The sequence below is a fragment of the Scleropages formosus genome, chromosome 3 (assembly GCF_900964775.1).
Source record: "Scleropages formosus chromosome 3, fSclFor1.1, whole genome shotgun sequence".
Lineage (NCBI taxonomy): Eukaryota > Metazoa > Chordata > Actinopteri > Osteoglossiformes > Osteoglossidae > Scleropages > Scleropages formosus.
This window is the reverse complement of record NC_041808.1, coordinates 6,351,224-6,373,393: the sequence shown is the minus strand read 5'-3', so window position 1 is coordinate 6,373,393 and position 22,170 is coordinate 6,351,224. Positions and strand designations below refer to the sequence as shown.

General features: G+C 47.0%; 3 protein-coding genes across 3 annotated transcripts; all 3 read left to right on the top strand.

Moving 5' to 3' along the window:
• Positions 1-1,961: 1,961 nt before the first annotated feature.
• mxtx2 (mix-type homeobox gene 2) lies at positions 1,962-3,489 on the top strand. Its single transcript, XM_018762587.1, has 3 exons — positions 1,962-2,312; positions 2,579-2,766; positions 2,872-3,489. The coding sequence occupies exons 1-3, from the start codon at positions 2,291-2,293 to the stop codon at positions 3,487-3,489; spliced, it is 828 nt and encodes a 275-aa protein (XP_018618103.1). The 5' UTR covers positions 1,962-2,290.
• A 1,374-nt stretch (positions 3,490-4,863) lies between these two features.
• bms1 (BMS1 ribosome biogenesis factor) lies at positions 4,864-14,846 on the top strand. Its single transcript, XM_018762654.2, has 23 exons — positions 4,864-5,021; positions 5,474-5,653; positions 7,246-7,436; positions 7,554-7,633; positions 7,764-7,952; positions 8,035-8,177; positions 8,278-8,399; positions 9,176-9,369; positions 9,474-9,613; positions 9,723-10,462; positions 10,572-10,673; positions 10,752-10,909; positions 10,991-11,072; positions 11,186-11,268; positions 11,533-11,706; positions 11,808-11,996; positions 12,159-12,339; positions 12,431-12,489; positions 12,625-12,747; positions 12,885-13,032; positions 13,130-13,305; positions 13,426-13,587; positions 13,708-14,846. The coding sequence occupies exons 2-23, from the start codon at positions 5,478-5,480 to the stop codon at positions 13,933-13,935; spliced, it is 3,840 nt and encodes a 1,279-aa protein (XP_018618170.1). The 5' UTR covers positions 4,864-5,021; positions 5,474-5,477; the 3' UTR covers positions 13,936-14,846.
• A 686-nt stretch (positions 14,847-15,532) lies between these two features.
• On the top strand, positions 15,533-21,000 carry LOC108940413 (tetraspanin-14-like). Its single transcript, XM_018762572.2, has 9 exons — positions 15,533-15,593; positions 16,994-17,085; positions 17,593-17,643; positions 17,831-17,977; positions 18,058-18,228; positions 18,982-19,104; positions 19,222-19,272; positions 19,375-19,494; positions 19,824-21,000. Exons 2-9 carry the CDS (start codon positions 17,005-17,007, stop codon positions 19,887-19,889), a joined length of 810 nt encoding a protein of 269 aa, XP_018618088.1. The 5' UTR covers positions 15,533-15,593; positions 16,994-17,004; the 3' UTR covers positions 19,890-21,000.
• The last annotated feature ends 1,170 nt before the right edge of the window (positions 21,001-22,170 follow it).

Here is a 22,170-nt window from a genome sequence, read left to right as displayed (position 1 = left end):
ATATAATTATACTTAGTATCCTTAGTATATACTGTATAGTATATGTTGTATATATTGCTGTCTCTGTCACGCCGCGGACTGGGAGAAAAGCTATTTCACGCCGATGTATGTTCTGAACAAGGGGGTGCGGTGGCGCAGTGGGTTGGACCAGGTCCTGTTCTCCGGTGGGTCTGGGGTTCGAGTCCCACTTGGGGTGCCTTGTGATGGACTGGCGTCCCGTCCTGGGTGTGTCCCCTCCCCCTCCAGCCTTACGCCCTGAGTTGCTGGGTTAGGCTCCGGTTCCCCGTGACCCCATATGGTTCAAGTGGTTCAGGAAATGTGGCGGGGGGTATGTTCTGAACATATTGTGAAAGTGACAATAAAGTTGACTTTGATACAAGTAAAAACAAAAGCAGCCATGTAAAACAGCAGAAGGACAATTAATTTAAATCGTTTTTCTGATTGCAGTATATTTCCTGTTAAAACATATTGATTTGTATAATGCAAATATAATTTTGGAATTTCAGACTGTAACAAATTAAAAAAAGGGTACAGCGATTCACTAATTAACCGTAGCTCTGCGTTAAAACAGTCCCAGCCCCTTATCATTTAACCTGTAGACACTACATTGTCAAACACCTCAGCGCTTCTTGATATCCTTTATTTTGTTGAAATTATTAAAGTCTAATTTTTTTTTCAGACTCGGGGAACAGAGCCGACAATACAGAACTACAATACGGGATCACAGACGCATGCTGGAGTCCACATCATCCATGTCATATTTAATGTGCCAACAGCATCCCTCACATGTCCACAAATGGTCCTTTGCGATAAGAGCAGCGCATAGAAACACAAAATGCACAACACAGATCATCAAGGTTTTTGAGAACATGTGCAGCAGTCTGCAGATTTGAAATACGGAGTAAAACAAAGTGAAATGATGCTGGTCGGCGTGGAAGCAGCACAGTGAAAATAAAACGAGGAAAACCTGGGAGCCGAATAAAAATACACACAAAGGTCCCATTAGCTGTATAACATCACTTCCCTTATTTATATTAAATGTAATTACAAATTATATAATGGAAAAATCAAAGTTTAAGGGTTACGTGTGGGGTGAAAGAGGGGTTTTTTCGGACAGTTTACATGTCTGAACTGATCCTGAGCTCTGGCAGCGACGCGAAAACATGTCTGGATACGTCAGAGGCTGGAGACACTGGAACCCGCAGCTCTGATCACCTGACCCGACAAAGCGAAACTGCCACATGATTACCTTAATCACACAGGTTGCTGCCATTGTGTTGGGGCCCACCTCAATAAAAAAAAAGTTCATCAAAGTTGTTTTTCTGTTCCCTCGTCTTGATTAGTCATTATTCCGAGCCTTTTCAGTTACTGATTAAATGCTCCTTACCCCTTGTGTGGGAAATAAAGAAGTATTGTTTCAATTCATCAATAGGATGACAGTAAATAACACACCATCTACACACTACATTTTTCAGCCTAGTCAGCATTAATTGTTTTGACCTAACAGAATGTTGTTCTCAGATCAGCTCGGAGTATTTTTGCGATTTTCCGCATTTGCATTTACGTTTAAGATAGTATGAGTTTGACTTTTCCGGCGGAATTTCAGCCGATTAAAAAAAGATACATTTTAGTTCATGTATATTACGTTAAAAATGAGACTTTACGGTTTTGTTTTATTCTGCACGAGAGAATTTAGACAATTTTTCTTCTAGAATTTTTAATAAAGAAATTATTTTTTATTTTTTTTAAAGAAAAAATTTATAAGAAAAACAGTCAATTTTTTTAATTTAATTTTTTTTTAAAGAAATTAATTTTCCTGGTGCATATGCAGTTTTCTGCCTCCCATCTTTATATGAGAAATGCTCTCTCTCAATGCGGGGAACACGAGAGACGAACACACGCAACTCACACACGGTGACGTGACGGCTGTGATGGATCAAAGTCAACATCGGGAAGATTTTTGTGCTCATTTAAATTCTCCACGGGGGGAAAGGGAAGAAAACGATCTGTGAATTATGAGCATTACGAACATTTTTATGAACCATTCTGTCTTTCGGAATACCTGTTTAGTGTTTTGCTTTGAAGAGATGCCTCATGAGTAAAGGGGGAGGATAATAGGTATCCAAGGTGTGAACATCTCCTAGGGGCCCCTGCACACACCTCTCACCTAACAATAGACTAATCTTAGGGCCTAGGCTAGATAATTTTGGTATAAATTGAGTGGGCCACCTTAAGAGAGTTGTCACACTGAGACAGCACACACTGAGACTGTCCCAGCTCCGGTGTGACCATGGCAACGGAGTCTTGCATCGGTAAGTATTGGCAAAATAACCAGCATTATAAGTTTGTTTCTGAAGTCACATCTGCCCGTGCATGTAGCCCATCAAAATGCTGCATGATGGGGATTAGTGTCTCCATATCTATAATGATGATTAATTTATCAGACAGTAACAGTTAAGGTCAAAAGGTCATTCACTTGATGTCCACAGAAATGTTTTCATGTAGTTACCCGGTATGTGCAGATGCTTCATATAATTTCTTTTCTTACATTTTTTTTTATGGCATGGGCTTCCCACAGCTCCTGACCTCCCCATCCCCGTTGGTCCTGCAGACCCAGACAAATGCTCTTCCCGCAGAAGAAGAACCAGCTTTTCCAAGGAGAACCTGGTGCTGCTGAAGGCCGCCTTCCAGAGCAACCCGTACCCTGGCATCGGTGTCCGGGAGAGCCTGTCCCAAGCTACGGGGATACCGGAGTCCCGCATCCAAGTGAGCGCAAACACACACCATCTAAAACCCTTCAAACCTTCATGGCTGTGTGAGAATGCACCTTCGCAGAGTTCTTACATCTCTCTTTCTGGTTGCTCCCCTCAGGTGTGGTTCCAGAACCGCAGGGCCAGGACCTTGAGAGGCCGGGGAGGCCAGCAGGCCTCCCAGAGGACAGAGGCAGCGTCTCCCTCTCCCAGGGTGCACCTTCCATCCCCGACTGCTTTCCCTGGTGCTCCATTGCCCAGATGTGCAGGGCTGTCAGGTGGAGCACAGCTGGGGCTTGCGCAGCAGCAATACCCCCCAACGACTGATGAGGATGACAGCTGTTTCTGGCCAAATGTGTACAGTGCAGTGACTCCTGGATTCAGCTACAGGCAGGCCAGGCTGCTGGGGACCAGCACCAGTCCACCCCCACCGAGTCCTGGATTCCAGCCGGTGGCCAACCACGGTCCTGGCAGCACCTTCTGGAGCCCTCAGCCTTGGGCAGCTGCCACCCCAGCCTCTCCCAACTCTGGCTATTGGGAAATAGGGCTGCAAGGTACCCCCTCTACCTCCTGGTTCTGTCCACCCGAGGAGACCTGGGCGGTCCCCGTGGGCCCTATACTGCAGTGGCCTCCAGCAAAGCCGGAAGCTCAACAAGAGACATCTCTGCCCAGCCAGCTGCCGCAGTCACTGGAAGAAATTTTAGATGAGCTGCAGCCAGACTGGTGGAAGATCAAGTAGCTCTTCTAGTGCTGCTGCCTAGCAGTCCTGCAGGCTGCTGTTATTATTAACTTATGTATCCGTTATTATACATTATTACCTTATGTTCCCATTATAACTTGATTATGGGTGGAAGGTGGTGTGTAGTAGCGAGGAAAACAACAAAAATGTTAAAAGACAGGAAATTAATATAATAATCACATTTTTTGAATAAATATATTTATTGCTCAAAATGTTGCATTTTGACATGTTTATTTTGTCTTCAGATGTATTACTTTATTCACTCAAACCATAAAATGTTTTTTAAACACTGTTTGTGACACATATCATACCTGTAATAAATTAAATTGCATCTTCATTATTTTATCCCTCAGTTCCAGAGCATCCGCTACAATCTTCAGTGCAAAATGTTTACATTTATTTATCAGACACTTTTCTCCAAAGTGACTTCCAACAAACTCTAAGTAGTGTTATCAGCCCACACACCTTATTCACTAAGGTGATTCATACTGCTAGATACACTACTTACAATGGGTCACTCATCCATACATCAGTGGAACTCACTCACACACTCTGCATGAACCTGAATAGCATATCCTTGGACTGTGTGAGGAAACCAGAGCACCCAGAAGAAACCCACACAGACATGAGGAGAAGATGCAACCTCCACACAGACTGAGCAGGGATTGAACCCATGTCCTCCTACACCACCCAGGTGTTGTGAGACAGCAGCGCTACTTGCTGTGCTGCTGTGCCACCCTGTATATACTGAAGTAACTGTGATCATTACAATTTCAACTGAAGGTCATTTAGTTACAGAATATCCAAACTCTGGAATAATCTGCCAGGTAGGTATAATTGATGCCAAATCTTAGCCTTTAATACCAGGCTTAAGACTAATTCCTTGAGCCTATTGCAAAATGATTGATTTATCTCTACCTGCTGCATTCATGTTTGATAGTTACTTAGTACCACAGGCCTAGGTCACACCGACTAGAGTGTCGGTAGACGTTGACCCCCCACCAGGGTTTATTTTTCATCTCGTTTGCTGCCGGTGTGCCACTTCATCATCAAAAAGGTCTTGTTTATTGATAATATTCTATCTTATATTTACTCAGGTTTATACACTTGGAGCTCAACTTTTTAAATTGCAGAATGTATAGACAAAATAACTTTATTTAGCTTTAAATTCAGCTAGTCTAGCTACTGGTATGATATGTTACAGCAGTTTGGATATTATTCTGCATACACCGCGTATACAGCCTTGGCTGAAGTGAGCCCCCTTGCGAATGGCCCGGCTGCCTGCAACGCCGCTGATCGGCGGAACCTGGGAAAGCAAGACCGTCGTTGTCGTCGGACCAAAATCGGAGACGGGACAACTTCTGGTTCTCCGCAGTTTGAAGTTCGCACGTGAAAAGGGGATGGTTGTACGGAGAAGCAGTCCCTACGGTCTTATTAATTGCGCACTGTGTCAATTTTTGTGAATTATCGATCCCACCGCTTTGGAGGGGTTTTGCGAACCGCTGCGACGGTTGAAGAAACTCTCTTTTAAGGTAACGAACCCTGAGTTTGTTCGGGAGGTTGTGTGCGGCGAAACACTCAGACTCACTCGACTCTGGAAACAAGAAGAAGAAGAGCGAGGCCACAGAAATCGCCCTTGTTTGATAATAAAAATGATCGCAGCTCGAACTGGCTGTCCGCAAGCGTGAAAAATATTTAGAAATCGTAACGATCCAGGTCCAGACTTGTTGGGAAACATCACGGTTACAGTTCCGGCCTAAGTTAGACCATATGGCATGATGATGGTATATCTGTCTAATTTGTCAGTCGTATGTTAGGCAGATCTGATCTGTAAGACCCACGTGTCTGGTTCTATGGAAATGGACTAGTTTGGCTCTCATGGAGTGGCTGGAGCTCCTCCCTGCTGTCCACTGCAATGTCCTGGTGGACACTGCCATGATGATGTGATGTGAGATTGATGCTGAACCTGTCGTTTGACCCGCAGGAGGATGGAGGCGAAGGAGCAAAAGCGGCACCAGCGCAAACAGAGCGGCCCGAAGGCCGAGAGGAAGAAGAGTCGGAAGCAACGGGCGCCGGGAGCCGAGCCGGACGAGGATGAGCGCAGGAGGAACCCCAGGGCGTTCGCCGTGCAGTCGGCCGTCCGCATGGCCAAGACCTTCCACCGGTCAGTGCCCACCTCCGCGAAACTCGCATCTGTACCAGGGTGTTTGTGGCGATCGCTGGGTCACTCGCAGAACTTCCGTCCAAGACACACCAATCTGGACTTAGGGTCAGGGCTCTCATGGTTCTTGCAGCACCTTCTAGCGATCACTGTAAGTGGCTGAAATTGGCAGCACAAAATACCCCCATATGAGTGTCTTTGTTTCATCTGTCATTGCTGTGACTTTGTTCCACGCGATGGTTTTCCAATTACACGAGAAGCCCAACTTACATTTATTCATTTAGCAGACAGTTTTCTCCAGAGCAGCTTGCAGTGTTAAGCTACTTACACTGATTTACTAATTTTACTGGAGAAATTTAAGGTAAGTACCTTGCTCAAGGGTACTACAGCTGGAGGTGGGATATGAACCTGCAACCTTTGGGTCTAAAGGCAGCAGCTCTAACCCCTCTGCTACCTGCTGTACCAACTTTGTAATGTGATTTGTTGTAAATCCAAGCACAATGTCCCAAAAAAATAGAAGCTTAATAGTGGATGTCCCTAAGTTTATTCCTTGGTTAAGTTCTGGGGGGAAAAAAAAAAACACATATTAAGTTATGATGAATTGCAAATTAGCTAAAAGACTTTTCTTAATTCTTTTTTCATCATCAACCTGTGGAACTCAGGATCTCACTGTTCCTCTATACTGGAAATATCAGGCGTGAGACAGGTACAGCGGGACAGGACAACATCTGGATTTTTATTTTATTACCTTTTAACTTAAACTCAAGAAACATTAAAGACATTACAATAGACTTTAAAGTCTAGTTTAAAATGACTGAAAATGGAAAAAATATGTAACTTCCACAACCTCCTATTCGGTACATTGCATTCTGGTTTATACATGGAACACAGTGCCCTGTTCCTCCTGAGCATCAGGTGAGACAGGAGTGTAAAAAAAGTATTTGATGTTAAAAACTGACCGCGTGTCTCATTTGCTACTGAGGAAAACAAAACTGGCGATGAGGACGAGACCAGTTGATCAGTTTAGCATGTTTGTCAGTATCTGGTCACTTTCAGTTAAAGCATAATTGACACATACCTCTGTTTTTCTGCTGGGTAGTTTCTGTAAAAGTCTGGGATGTTGCTGTAATAAATTTAAAAAAAAAAAAAACTATGCTGGTTTGGCTGGTGCCTGCTGTGTGGCGGGTCTGGGGTTCGAGTCCTGCTTGGGGTGCCTTGCGATGGACTGACATCTCATCCTGGGTGTGTCCCCTCCCCCTTCAGCCATGCGCCCTGTGTTGCCGGGTTAGGCTCCGGCTCGCCACGACCCCTCTCAGAACAAGCGGTTGTTGACGATGGATGGATGGCTGGAATTGGTCTTGTAAAGTTCTGTGAACCTGCCCCATTACGAACAGTGCCAACTACTGGCAGTCAATAGAAGCACAGTTCAGTTTGCTGCACGACATCGAATTTTTAGAAAAAAGGTGAAGAAAATCCAATGAAATAAACACGGAAATGTTTTTATCTTCAGGAATGTGTGACTCAGATGTTCGTAACCCAAGGTGCCACCATTGATTATCATTGAGACATTGGACATTGCTTCTGCGGATCTGCAGGGCTCAGGACCTGAAGACGAAGAAGCACCACATCCCGCTGGTGGACCGCACTCCCCTGGAGCCCCCACCGGTGGTGGTTGTGGTGGTAGGACCCCCACGGGTGGGAAAGAGCACCATCATCCGCTGCCTGATCAAGAACTTCACCCGACAGAAACTAGGCGATATCTGTGGCCCAGTGACCATTGTGTCTGGTGAGGGAGGCGTGTGCTGGAAGCAGGGCGGGTTTGTAGAAGGATAACCTCTGGGCAGGCATAGTGCTGCCCTATAATAGTTCATCATTGTCTATCTAAAAACCACCCGTGTTGCAGGAAAGAAGCGGCGTCTGACCTTTATCGAATGCGGCAACGATATCAACACCATGATTGACTTGGCCAAAGTGGCGGACCTGGTAGGTGGGCGGGGCTTCTTAGCGGGAGGAGCAAATATTACCAGTTTGGTTCTTTGGTTTCGCAAGTGCCGCACTTGCTGGGTTGTTCAGGCAAATCTCCGTGCTAATGGGTGTTCCCTTTCCCCTTCAGGTGCTCATGCTGATTGACGCCAGTTTCGGGTTCGAGATGGAAACGTTCGAGTTCCTCAACATCCTGCAGGTGCACGGTTTCCCGCGCATCATGGGTGTCCTGACTCACTTGGACTCTTTCAAGAACAACAAGACGTTGCGCAAGACCAAGAAGCGCCTCAAACACCGCTTTTGGACAGAGGTGTACCAGGTGAGAAATCGGCGTGCAATGCATGCTGGGAATGCATCAGCGGGATAAGAAGCACTCCAGGTAACGGAGACTCTGTCTGCAGGGCGCCAAGCTCTTCTACCTGTCTGGCATGGTGCACGGTGAGTACCAAGCGCAGGAAGTAAAGAACCTCGGCCGCTTCATCTCGGTCATGAAGTTCCGGCCGCTTGTGTGGCAGACCTCACACCCCTACGTGGTCGCTGACCGGTGAGTTTTGAGGGAGGGGGGTCTCTGGTTCCCCGGCCAACAGCGCTGCCCTGATGGGTTGTGAGAGGCAGTGGGTCTAACACCACTCTCCTCCCTGCAGCATGGAGGACCTGACAGACCCTGAGACCCTGAGGGTGGATCCCAAGTGTGACCGCACAGTCTCGCTGTACGGCTACCTGCGAGGGACATACCTGAAGAATAAGGGCCAGGTGCACATTCCCGGTAGGAAGGCAACTCAAATCTTCTTTGGTCTGGACCAGAGAGCCAGACCGTCTCAAACCACACAACATGTATTTAAATGCGTCTCTCTAATACGTCGTACTTGTAATGCTGCACTTTTTTTCTCCATAAATACTAAGACATTTTACATATACAGATGGTCCCCGATTTACGATGGTGCGGCTTAGGATTTTTTGACTTTACGATGGTGAGCTGGCGATAGACATTCAGTAGAAATCGTACTTCGAATTTTGATTTTTCCCGGGCAACCGATATGCGGGGCGATACTCTCTCACGATGCTGGGCAGCGGCAGCGATCCGCATCTCCCAGTCTGTCACACAGAGGTGTGTATTAGGTGTCTTAAATGCATTTTCAACTTACGACAGGTTGCGCGGAATGTAACCCCATCGTGAATCGGGGGCCACCTGTAGATTTATTAGTGTATTTTACATGTACATTTATTCTTGCTTTTCACCAAAGCAACTTGGTGTTCAGCTACTGACGTCAGTCTACGCATTCATACAGCTGGGTAATTTTTACTGTATCAACTCAGGGTAAGTATCTTGCTCAAGGGTGCAAGATGAGTAGGTGGGATTTGAAGCTGTGACCTTCAGGTCTGAAGCTAATGATACCCTAACATAACAACATTAATAAAATGTTAAAGACACAAAGTGCGAAAAATGAAATTAAAACAAATGTAAGTAACTGGGGAAACAATGAAAAATCTGTTTGGTGCAGCTATGTTTCTGTGTGGTATAATGGAGTGAACCCCCTACAGGTGTGGGGGATTTTGCTGTGGCGGATGTCAGCTTCCTGCCGGACCCCTGTCCTCTCCCCGAGGAACAGAAGAAGCGTGCGCTCAACCAGAAGGAGCGCCTGCTGTACGCACCGATGGCCGGCGTGGGCGGGGTTGTCTACGACAAGGACGCGGTGTACATCGACCTGGTCAGCAGCCACGTGGACCAGCCACAGGTGCCTTAACCGCAGTGTGGAATGCATTGTGTGTCTGACTTGTGGTGTAAGCATTTCTGTGTGTTACCCATGCGTCAGGGTGTCAGCGTGTGTCTCTGCGGCAGGCCGAGATGCGTCCCACAGCCGAGTTGGTCCAGTCCCTCATCGGAACCCACGCCACGCTGGATGCCAAGCTGGCAGCCAGCAAAGTGTCGCTGTTCAGCGGTGCGGCGGCCATGACCCCAGGAGAGGCGGAGAACTTGGGGTGCGTAGAGGGTGGGGGGCTTGGGGGAAGGTGGTGACAGGTAATATAAGTAATGATTTTAAATGTTTGAAATTTAAATGACTAAGGGGGACCCTGTTTACCCCCACAGGGAGCAACAGGCTCCCCTGGAGAATCGTGTTTGGGACCCCGTGACCCAGAGAGAGAGGCGGAAGGCTGTGTTCAGCGATGATGAGGAGGAAGGCGACGGTGACGAGAGTTATGAAGGTGATGAGGAAGGGCAGAGCGAACAGGGGGAGCAATTGAGTGAGGAGGAGGAGGAGGAGCATGAATATAGTGGTGAAGAGGAGGAGGAGGAGTGCAGTGACGAAGAGGGACTGCAGGGTGGGGACGAGGAGGAGAAGAGCAGTGGAGCGAGAGAGAGTAAGGTGGGAGAAGCAAGAAGAGGGCAGGATGAGGAGGAAAAAGCCCCCCGTGTCAAGAGGCAGCGACTGGAGAGGGTGGAGGCAAAGCCACCTGTGGAAATGCCCGCCTTCGCTGACAGTGAGGACGATCTGGAGATGAGCGGTGATGATGGTGAGCAGAGCGAGGAAGATGAGAGGGAGGGAGCAGAGGGTGGGACAGCTGACTCAGGTCACTGTTCAGAGGAAGAGGTGGATGATGATGATGAAGATGAGGCAGAGGATGACAATGAAGAGAAGCAGGATGGGAAGGAGGAGGAGGATGATGAAGAAGATGATGATTATGATGATGATGAAGACTCAGACATGGAAACTGAGGTCACTGCTCCTGTGAACATCAGTAAGCCAGTTAAAGCCAAGGTGTCAGTGCTGTCAGAAGAGGCGGAAGAGGATGACGGTGACGCGGGAGAGCTGGGCAACGAGTCGACAGGTACCACTATTCTCTTTGCTCTCTGGGTTGATATGACCGTGTTCAGCGATGCTCGGTTCGCTTTCCACTCCCCTGAACCACTAACTGTGGTACTCTAATCCCTCCTCAGGTGCTCTCAGGTGGAAAGAAGGTCTGGCACAGAAAGCCTCCGAAGCGTTTCTACGACAACAGCAAGCAGCTCCAAACCTGCGAAAGCTGGTCTATGGTTCAGGTGAGCGAGGGCCGGGATCAGCTGAGGTCCGGTGAGGTGAAGTGAAGGAGGTGTAACTGAGCTTCTTGTACACTTCAGTGATAGAGGAACAGAACTCCCCCAGCGATGAGGACGCGGATGAAATTGGGGGGCTCTTCCGAGTGAGCCGTCCCGAGAAGAGCAGGAGCCGCCGGGTGGACGCCATGGACTGCTCTCGCTTCGTGCCAGACAGTCCCCACGACTGGGATCAAGAGGAGGTTTGGTTTCGCGCTCAGAGGGTGTTCTGGGATGTCATGCAGTGAGGACTCAGGTGTGCTGACTTCCTGCTGTGTGTACAGGTGCTGAATTCCATCAGAGACTGCTTCGTAACCGGCAAGTGGGAGGAGAGCAAAGATGCAGCGACTCTTCTGAAGGAGGACGGTGAGGAGGACTCTGGGTCGCGGTGGGCTGTCGAGTTGTGTTCAGACGGAAATTCTCCTTCCTTTATCACCTTCTCACTGACTCTCACTCTGCTGTTCTTTACATTCCTGCAGAGGAGCTCTATGGAGACTTTGAAGATCTGGAGACTGGAGAGGTGCATCATGGGAAGCCTGCCAAGGAAGAGGACTCTGCTGAGGTTTTTATGGACAGATTTTGATAAACTTTCAAAATGGCTTTCATAACATTTCAGAATGAGTTTGTGATGCATATTTGTGAATGTTTTTAAACTGTGCAGTTTTACAGATGGAATACTACTATTTTACTAATTAGTGTGTATTTAGTGAATTTAGTTAGATGCCCAGGAAGATCAGTCTTATTTTGCTGATGTCCAGCTCATCCTTTTTGGAGGAAAGGTGTTTGGTTAGAAGGGCAAGGCAGTCACCCTCTGTATCGTAAGCAGGAGAGCGGTGAGGAGGAGGAAGAGGTTATGGTGAAAGAAGATGCAGAGGAGGAACAGAAGAAGAAACGTCTGGAGAAGAAGAGGCGCCTGAAGGAGCGTTTCGACTCAGAGTATGACGACGGTGATGCCACGTATTTCGACGACCTCAAGGAGGAGATGCAGAAGCAGGCAGAGGTCAGAAGTCATAGTGTCACTTCGGGACTCATGTGGAAGGTATAGCAGACCTGTGGGTGGTGTGAAATGCAGTAAACTAACGGTGTTTCTCGATCCCCCAGCTGAACCGGGCTGAATTTGAGAACATCGATGACGAAGCACGTGTTCAGTATGAGGGCTTCCGCCCCGGCATGTATATACGTATGGAGATACCTGGGCTGCCCTGCGAGTTCGTCAACAATTTTGACCCCCACTATCCAATCATCCTCGGTGGACTAGGAGCAAGCGAAGGCAATGTGGGCTACCTGCAGGTAGGGGGCAGCAGAGGACAAGCAGTCAGTCCACTGCAGGGGCTTCCGCTTTCCAAGCTCACCTTCAGTCCTGCTGCGTAGTGTCAGGTGTAAATCAGCGTGTGTGAGTTTACTGGAACCCATTTTGACCCCGACTGACCTATTCTTCCCCCTGTGTTCCAGATGAGGCTGAAGAAGCATCGCTGGCACCAGCGCATCCTGAAGACCCGCGACCCATTGATCCTGTCACTGGGCTGGCGCCGCTTCCAGAGCATCCCACTGTACCACATAGAGGACCACAACGGTCGCCATAGGCTGCTCAAGTACACACCCCAGCACATGCACTGTGGCGCCACCATCTGGGGTAGATGCTTTGTGTGTGTGTGCGTGTTTGTGTGTGAGCATGCGTGTGCATGCGCGCATCTCGGATGCTGACGGTCCCTCTATCGCTGCAGGTCCCATCACGCCACAGGGGACTGGATTCCTGGCCGTTCAGTCCGTCTCTGGAACTCAGGTAACGGCTCCAACAGGATCCTGAACAGCCAATTAGAGTGAGGCAGAAGGGACAGTCATAGGGGGCTGGGTGCAGCTAGTGTTGAGGTGTGGAATGGTGGTAAAGCTCACACTCTGGTGTTTCCGCATTTCTCAGGCTGGCTTCCGCATCGCTGCCACTGGGGTCATTCTGGATCTGGACAAATCAGTGACCATTGTGAAGAAGCTGAAGCTGATTGGATATCCGTATAAGATATTTAAGAACACAGCTTTCATCAAGGTATACTCACACACACACACACACACACACACACTCTGATTCTTGACTTGTAGTCATTGCAGCATTTGCAAGAGGCAGTGAGGAATCCCTTGTTTCCTTGGTACCAGTCCCTCCCATTCTCCCTTTGGCTCCTCTAGGGGATGTTCAACACCATGTTGGAGGTGGCCAAATTTGAGGGGGCGTCTGTGCGGACGGTCAGCGGGATCAGAGGTCAGATTAAGAAAGCCCTGCGCACCCCCTCAGGGGCTTATAGGGCCACCTTTGAGGACCGCATACTGATGAGCGGTGAGTGTGTGGCACTCTGTTTTTTCCTCACTTTGTATTGACAGCTAGACAGCATGAGCATGTTCCCACAATGTAAAACTGTGTGTGTGTGTCACAGACATCGTGTTACTGCGCTCCTGGTGTCCAGTCTCCGTGCCCCAGCTTTACAACCCCGTGACGTCTCTGCTGCAGCCTGTGGGACAGAAAGACAGCTGGAGTGGCATGAGGACATTGGGGCAGCTCAAGCGGGACCTTGGCCTGCGCAACAAACCCAATCAGGACTCGCTGTACAAGGTAGAACCATGCCAACCGGGTGGGGTTGACTGCGCAGAAGGAAAATGCGCTTCTGTATTTGGTTAAATTTTGTTGCTTTGCGATGGCTGAGGCTGACCTCGGACCTTTACCTTCCCCTAGCCGGTGGTGAGAACCAAGCGCCACTTCAACCCGCTGCACATCCCCAAGCAGCTGCAGAAGGCACTGCCCTTCAAGAGCAAACCCAAGCAGGACCAGAAGAAGGGCAAAACCCCCCGGCACCTCCAGAGGCCAGCAGTCATCAGGGAGCCCCATGAGCGCAAGGTATAGACAGTCTGCAGTTACTTTACACGAAGACACACACCACATGCGCACACACATATGCACGCTACCTGGCAGGAGATGGTATTCTTCTTAACCCACGTGTCTCTTCCTGTCCACCAGGTGGCAGCCTTGCTCACAGCCCTCTCCACAGTCCACAACTACAAGACTAAGAAGGCCAAAGCCGAGCAGCACGCAAAGCACAAGGAGTTCCTGAAGCAGAAGGAGCGCGAGGAGATGGAGAAGCTGAAAAGGCAGAAGGAGGCCCGCAAGAAGATGTACCGTATCATGGGCCAGAAGGAGAAGAAGCGCGAGCGCTCCAGCCTTAAGGGGTCATCAAAGGATGACTGAGAGCTCATCCAGATGAATGGTACCACACTCTGCTGGTGGAGCATTCCTGCAGACAGACTCTATCACCCTCCCCTGGACAGCATTGTTTGTACTGTTGAACTACTCAGGAGAGGCGCAACCCACCAGGCAGTTGTGAATTGAAGGTTTCAGGTTGATCTGTTGGAGATTTCAATGTTTGGCTTCCACACTCCTTTACTGTGTGATGAAAGCCTCCACAAACAACTGCAGGCTGGGGACAGCACTCTCACAGTTGGGTGTTGCTGTGTCAGGTGGGGCTATCGGCCACCTGTGAGTTCCATCGTATAGTCTGTTTTTATTTTTCCTTATAAAAAGGAGTGTAAATTATTCAGCAGATATAAATCCTTGCTGCAGACTGACGCCAGTTTCCATTCGGTCCTATAAACAAGTTCATTCACAAGTTTATTTTGGTTCATGCTCATGATTTCCTCACTTGCCTTGTCGAAGGCGGTCGTCACAGTTCAACAGCAGCAGTCAGTACTTCCAGTCTGTGTGTGTGCAAGTGAGTACGTTGTTGTGTTTGCACAGAGCAGATGAAACCGCCAGTGGAGCAGGAAGTTTGCAGCAGATGAGGGTGAAATCTTTCTGGGATTCTTATGCCAGCTGAAAAAGTTTGTCTCCATGTGATATATAACCATCGTGATATTGTAGCCGATGTTCTCAAGATCAAATAGTCTCACGAGACTGCTACAATAAACTAGGGCATGTTTCTTATCAAAACTCTGCAGTCACTTTGAGAGGAAAACAGGAAATGGAGACAACTGCTGCATTCATTGACTGAGGCTGCCAGGATGCTGAGGTGCCTCTGGTGCGTGAGCCATTATTAGGAAATATGATCTGTTCAAAATCTCAGTTGACGTATCAAATGGGTACCCCAGAAAAAATGTGTCTTATCCCTTAATGCTGGCTGAATGTTGCCCATCTCGGGGCTGAAATAACATCTGATTGCTTGGGTTCACAGAACTGGGCTCGAAACGCTTTTCATAGTGACTAACGTGCAAAAAACACTGATGAGAGACTGTGGTGAAAAGCTGTGGGTTCCACCCTCACGGGAAACCATTTCCTCTGGTGACTTTACTGGAGACACAGTATACGTTTTACACTGAATATTAATACCAGTGTTGAACAAACACAACGGGTAAGTTCTGCCTTCCAACAAACAAAAAAAAATACACTTTACACTTCTTGATTTAAATTTACGCTATAGTCGGACCGGAAGCCGGATGTGACGTCACCCCCACTATCTGAAGTGTACCTTAGGGCTATGCAAGAATTGCAAATTTTACTTAATCTTATTCACCAAATTTCATAATCATATTAATTTCATAACCCATAAATGCAAAATAATTAAAATATTACTTTGTGACAGTGTGTTATTAATTACATCCAAGAATACAGTAATAAAAAAAAACTATTACACTTTGTAAATCCTTCAATAGATTCATAAATCGTAATTTGTAATTGTATTCTCCTGATGTTCTACTTCCGCTTTTTGTACTGTCTTTTTGTATGTTGTATTAATTTTAAGTTGAAACACAAAGCTTGCTAACGTAGGCAGCCGGAAGTGACGTAAAGGTGCGTCTGTTGGTTGGGGCTGGAACTTTTGAGTGCAGTAGACGCAGCGGAGGTACCAGCTAAAGGTGGGTACAAATTAAGTACAATAATAATTGTAAAAATATTAACTGACTTTCTGCAGTTTCTGGTTTAAACGTATGCCTCGGGTTAAAGTAACAGTTTCTGGTAATTTCTGTTGAACTTTTGGCGCTTGGAAATACGAGTTGTACGTCGACCGACGTCAAGAAGAAGAACCACGCGACGGATCTCTTGCGTGTTTTGGGTTGAAAATGAGATTAGAGGTTATTTGCTGAGGTTTTGCTTCAAAGACTCTGTCTGAATGGTGTGTAGACGTGTTTGCTGGCTGTCTCTGTCGTGTAACAAAATCATGTCTCTAAGACTAAGTGTCCATCTCGGTACTTGTTTCTGCAGCAAAAAGTGCAGATAATAAATATCCAACAACAGGGAGTGTTGCTGAACTTCAGTTGCTTCTCGTCCTGAGTGTCTTTTAAAGGTCACGTGTCCAACTTACTTGGTCTCTGTGTTGTTTGGGTTTTTTAAATGTGTCTGGTTGGTTGGTTACGTCTCCAAATCCAGCTGGAATGCAGTGCTGTTATTACTACGTGACAGTGTCTTTAAATGGTTTCTCTTTATTAAATTTATTGAAATTTGTCCTTCATACCCTGTCATTAGTGCCTGTTAAATAAATGTGTCCAGCTGGACACCTTGTCCTTTAACTTAAGTTAAAGTGTCTCCAAATGTACCCATCTCGGTTTCTGCTCTTTAAATGGAGTCAGTTGCATTGCTATAATAATTGCAGTGTTTCTACAATAAGTCCTATTAAGTGTTTGTGTCCAACTTGGTCTCTGTCCTAACAAAGTGTCCATCTCAGTTTCTGGTCTTGCGGAGCATCTTTAAATGCATTCGACTGTAATTGCCTCTCTGAATGAGTCTTAAGTGTCTTTAAATGTGTCCAATATGGTCTTTGTGGTTAGTTAGTCTCTTAAATTCATCCAGCTGGATTGCTATCATTACTAACTGTGCCTTTAAATGGTTTCTGTCTTAATTTATTTAGATTTGTCCTATAGACTCTGTCATGCGTGTCTGTTAATGTGTCCAGCTGGACACCTTGTCATTACAAATGGTAATGTGTCCAGGTGGGTATTAAAGTAGTTTTGCAGTTAGTATTTTTGTCATTCAGGCCTGATGTCAAAACAGTCCAAACTGAGACACTTTGCCATGTGGAGCAGTTTTGATAAAACACTTTCCTTGAGGACCCCTGCTGGGATTTGAACCAACATGCTGTAGTGTCTGTGATGTGAACAGGCAGTATTGCTTTATTTTAGTGAACTATTGCAACGCTGCCTTGCCGGAACCCGTGACTCAGTTGGGAGTGTTCTTGCTTTTTGACTGAAGTTCATTACACTTCCTAAAAACGCATTGATTACGCTGCCTGTGCTCACAGTCTGCCTGCTTTCCATTTCAGAAAGAGGCACGATGCACTACTACCGCTATGAGGCTGCTGAGGTCAGTTGCTGTTACAAGTACCTCATGTTCAGCTACAACATCATCTTCTGGGTGAGTAGTATGGAGCGAGGAGTAGTGAGTTAGAGATCAGCCAGCAGGCTCAGATCGAGGGAGGGGCAACGAAGATCCCAAGCCATAGTAACCGCTGCAAAATTCTCAGTGTCACCCTTGGTGTGTGTGCGCACACATTCTGAAAACTAGCTGTGTGTTTACAAAAGTTCCCCTATTCTCTTATCGCTTTTCCACAGGCACTTGTGTAAGTCTCTGTCTCCACCCCCATGTTTGACCCAGCTGGTACTGACCACCGCCCCTCACAGCTGTTTCCTCTTGAGCAATTTAGACTGCAAGGGCCCCTCCCTTCCCACAGACTGTTGTCTGTGTCAGTAGGAAATGGAGGAGTGTTATACTCCTGCTCGAGGAGCGTTAACCTCATCCTGACTGCTGGTTAACCCACAGTGTCCTCATTTGCAGTTTTCGTGCTGTTGTGTGTTCCCTGAGCTGTAGCAGGCCAGCCTGCTCTCCCTCTTTTTCACTGTTTTTGTGTGTGTTTTTCAACAGCTGGCTGGGGCAGCATTCATTGCCATCGGTCTCTGGGCCTGGAGTGAGAAGGTGAGCTCTTCCTGTTTCTGCAAGATCTCAATGTGATAAACGTGGGCTTGTGAGTCACCTGGTCTTTCCTCTGCATCAGCCTCACCTTTGACCTTCTGTTTGCGCACACTTCTTTTTTAAAACTTTCCTCCTGTTAACAAGCTCAGAGCATCCTGCCCTTTGTAATCTTCCCGATGTCTTCCTCCAGGGGGTGCTGCTGGACCTCACCCAGGTGACGCGGATGCACGGCTTTGATCCCGTGTGGCTGGTGCTCTTGGTGGGCGCCATCACCTTCATTCTGGGTTTTGCCGGTTGCGTGGGGGCACTGAGGGAGAACATCTGCCTTCTCAAGTTTGTGAGTTTGACACCACTGTCGCCCCCTTGTGGCCTGAACCCTGTCTCCTCAAGAAACAACACCACCTGTCTCTTCTGCAGTTCACCGGTCTCATCAGCATCATCTTCTTCCTGGAGCTGACAGCAGCTGTCCTAGCATTCGTCTTCCAGAACCCGCTAAAGGAGTGGATTAACGATTTCTTCTTGACAAACATCAAAGGATACCGGGATGACGCAGATCTGCAGAACCTCATAGATTCTCTGCAGAAACTGGTGAGAATACGAGCAAAGCATGACGGGTGGGAAGCCAGCATGATTCCCCACAATAGGATCCAGATGGCTTAGAGTTGAGGTCAGAATTTGTGTTCTGCACAAATACAGGCAAAAGGAAGCTGTGGGTTTACTGCAGGAGGCCCTTCGGAACACTTTGGTTACATAATGAGGGAGGTTTAATCACAAACCTGTAAGGAAAAACCACTAAGAAGTGACACTGAGACACTGGTTTAATCCTGATGGTTAATAACATAAATTGAATTGAAAATATATATTAATTTTTATAGAGCACTCTTCTCACGCAGTGACACAGAGCGCTTTAACACAGACAAGGCAAGAAAGACAGATACAAACAAAGACAGTCGACTAATCACTACCATAATAAAGTATTTTCATAGAGCTATAAGTAAGTCTACTGGCCACCGGGGAAAGGAACGAAAACTCCCAACTGAAAGTTGACAGAGAAAAAACCCTTGGGGGTCCACGGGCCAGTGGTTGTCCACCCCTCCTGGGCATTTTAGATTAAGTAACAATTGTAAGCCAGACATTTACATGGCATTTATTTTTATTATGTTGTTAATGTAATGCGCACACTTGTTCTGGGATATGTTGCTTTGGAGAATAGCATCTGCTAAATTAATAAATTTAAATTCTTTGTAAGTTGAGTCCCCTGCTCAAAGGCCGCAAGACGGCCCTTTAGACCGTGTGCTCAGACCACTCCGTGTGACCCTTGCTGCTCCATCTGCCCCTCAGAACCAATGCTGTGGGGCCCAAGGTCCTGAAGACTGGGATAGGAACATTTACTTCAACTGTTCCCAAAGTAAAAGTGTTGAGAGATGCGGAGTGCCTTTCTCCTGCTGCATTAGAGACCCGGCTGTGAGTGCCGCCATGTGTGTGTGGATGTGTGCCCATGCTTTTGGTTCTCTTGTTGGGGACTGTACTAGGGTGTTAACATGTACTGTACCCCAGCCAACATGCTGCTGCTTTCCACAGGAGAAGGACGTGGTGAACACCCAGTGTGGTTATGGAGTCCGAGATAGAAAGGTGAGATCCGTGACACCCCAAGGAGTTCTGTAGAGGTGTTATTTCACATACCCAATATACCTGAATCGTTACTCATCACACCTGTTCTCATCCTCCTAAAAGTTCACAGGCAAACTGGACACCGTCATTCACACGAGAGGTTGCATAACAGCCATGGAGCAGTGGCTTCCCCGCAACATCTACATAGTGGCGGGAGTCTTCATCGGCATCTCCATTCTGCAGGTGAGCGGATAGGGCCCCGCGCCTAGGTGGAATCCCTCAGTGGGGGAGGGAGCAGGTTTGTCTATGTGCTCCTCTTGGATGCAGGCAGCATGTCTACTTGGGAGCGGAATGTTGATTTCTGTGCGCCTCTGTAGAGGCAAGCTCAGTTGTGGGGGAGGTCTGTGAATCACTGAAACCATTTGATTAGTTGTGTGCAGGCAGTTATGGCTCAAGTGAGCCAGGTTACCATGCCGACTCTAGTAAACGGAAAAGATTGGTTTGTATGAACCCGCTCTCCGTCAGCTTCTCCATCCTGTCCTGTGAGGTGTGACCTTGGCATTTGTCCACAGATGGTGGGTGTCTACCTGGCGCGAGCGCTCATCTCGGACATCGAGCGAGTCAAGTTCCACTACTGATTTGGGTGTGGCCCCTGCTTCGCGGACTCGGTCACGGCAGCCAGTATTCAGATGAACCCTGCCTTTTGAACTCTTGAAACTCGATCAGCAGACTATAAATGCCCTCGCTATGTGGTCGCCTTCATCTTGTAATGTTCTCAAGGAACTTTACCCTCTCTGCAAGTCGTTCTGGACTCGCTTTCTACCTCCCTGGCCCACACTGTTGATAAAATACACACATTGGGAAGCATGCTTTCGCTCCTCTCCCTGGCTCAGTAAACACAGGTCTAATTGAAAGTGATCCCCGAGCTTTAAAGGCCTGCCTGCTGACTACCTGAATGCCAGTCTCCCATTGGCCGCCTGCTCTTCCTCACCCTTCGCCAGCTGCGGTGGTTCAGTTTCCCCTTTCAACATCTCTCCACCCCATCAGTGGTGCCGGTGTCATAGACCTCTGGCACATTCCAGAATCACAGTGAAGGAGACGGACCCAGCTATAGCACGGAGGCGTGTGTGAGCTCACCAGGGTGTGATTCTGACTCCTGTTTCCCCTCAGTCATTTACTCACTGTGTCCCCCATGCAGGATATGAGGCTGAGGGCCAATGAAGTTCACACATGAAGTATTTAGTAATCAGTATTTAATACATTTAACCCCCTTTTCCATCTAGCTGCCGACTGAGCCATATTATTTTCAACACCAAAGAGATGCATAGTGGAGTGTCAGCCCAGTGTGTGACATAAGTAGTACTTTCTACCGCCTCTGCTGAGTAATGTTGAGCTATGACTAATCGACAGCAATTGTTTTTACTGTTAGCTGTAAACTTGAACATGGACTTCTGTGGCAGTGTACACACCCTCACACAAACATTAAGTGCCTTGTCAGTGAGAAGTTGGTCGGTAAATCATAGTTTGCAAGACCCTCTCGAAAGGCGTCTTCCTCAAATGCTGCAATGCACTGGTGCCTTGGATCCAATTCTTAACATTCCTTTCCCATGATGAACTTCTGTGGGGAGAAGATGAGCAAGAGAGGCATGCTTTGCTGGAGGATTCGTTACTTTCTTCTCTTGTCTGTTTTTAAATGTTGAATGTTTTTTTTGCACCGTTTTGTATGTAATTAAAAGCTTTTATAATTTTTATGTCTGTCTGTTGTGCTGTGATTGTCACCTGTAGAAAGATAACCAGGCTTGTCATGTGATGGCGGCAAGGGGGTTTCAGGAAGTTTTTCTGATTTGTCTGGTTTCCCTGCTTTATTTTTCTTCATGCCATTTTGATTTTTTACTGTAGTTATTTTTTTCTGAGTGGTGTAGATATGTTATTTTGATTTTACTCTCTGAAGCTGAAAGCATGAAAGCAAAAATGTAGGAGGTGCCCTCTAGTGTCCAGTCTGTGAATTGCAGGAGCTCAACTTTTTTGTGTTTGTGGGAAAGATATTAAATAAGTTAATTTTTTTGTTAACAACCCTTGAGAAACCACAAAATAAGTTTCTCTTCACATCTTTAACTTCTCATTCAATTGTCCTGGGTCATTAGTCCATTATATTTATACAGTTGTTTTGCAGTAGTTTCTCTACAAGATGTAGAAGCTGGGAGTTATGAAGAGCAAATTCATCAAGGTATGCTGTATTGTAAAGATGCAGGGTCTGTGTGTGAGACTGAGAGTATAAAGACTGGTGTGACTGATACCTTTGGGACTTGATGCAGAGTTAAAGGGGTAAAATTTGTTTAGTAGATGCTTTTCTCCAAAGTGACGTATGTCCACAAGCAATACAAGTGCGTTAAGACATGATTCTGATTAGACAATTTGTCACAGTCAGCCGTATGATCCAGTAGATGTTAGCTCCATTATTAAATTAAAGATGAACATGATGATCATAGCAGCACTGTGCACAGCATACAAGGTTTTCTTTTTTCTCCACTCTTGAGGTCATACAGGGGGTTCAAAGTCACATTTTGACTCGGCTGTATAATTGAAAGCCACCTGCCATGTCCTGCTCATGGTCCAAACAGCTATGCTCCAGGTGAGGTTTGAACTCTCAACCTCAGCATCCTTCTGCATTGAACTGCTGTATAAGTACCATACACTAACCAACTGCACTACTAGAGCTCTTTGCAACTCCTGCAAGAAGTGAGTCATGAAGTGGGGTGTTTTAAGACCCTTAAATTCAGAGAGACTTCCAGCAGTTCTGAGTGATTCCACCACATCAGAGCCAGAACCAAGAACCTTTGTGCTTTTGAACCACCAAGCAGGCAGAGGTGGAGGAGTGTAGCGAGTGATCAGGTTTTGCCGGTATGGGGAAGCAGATCT

Bases quoted from the DNA above. Each gene is read 5' to 3' on its own strand.
- mxtx2 (XM_018762587.1), top strand. From the start codon at position 2,291: ATGGCAACGGAGTCTTGCATCG. The intron at 2,313-2,578 runs GTAAGTATTGGC...GGCTTCCCACAG, and splicing joins GGCAACGGAGTCTTGCATCG to CTCCTGACCTCCCCATCCCC. The intron at 2,767-2,871 runs GTGAGCGCAAAC...TGCTCCCCTCAG, and splicing joins TACCGGAGTCCCGCATCCAA to GTGTGGTTCCAGAACCGCAG.
- bms1 (XM_018762654.2), top strand. From the start codon at position 5,478: ATGGAGGCGAAGGAGCAAAAGCGGCACCAGCGCAAACAGAGCGGCCCG. The intron at 10,910-10,990 runs GTTTGGTTTCGC...CTGTGTGTACAG, and splicing joins ACGACTGGGATCAAGAGGAG to GTGCTGAATTCCATCAGAGA. The intron at 12,340-12,430 runs GTAGATGCTTTG...CTATCGCTGCAG, and splicing joins CTGTGGCGCCACCATCTGGG to GTCCCATCACGCCACAGGGG.
- LOC108940413 (XM_018762572.2), top strand. From the start codon at position 17,005: ATGCACTACTACCGCTATGAGGCTGCTGAGGTCAGTTGCTGTTACAAG. The intron at 18,229-18,981 runs GTGAGAATACGA...TCTGCCCCTCAG, and splicing joins TAGATTCTCTGCAGAAACTG to AACCAATGCTGTGGGGCCCA. The intron at 19,495-19,823 runs GTGAGCGGATAG...ATTTGTCCACAG, and splicing joins TCGGCATCTCCATTCTGCAG to ATGGTGGGTGTCTACCTGGC.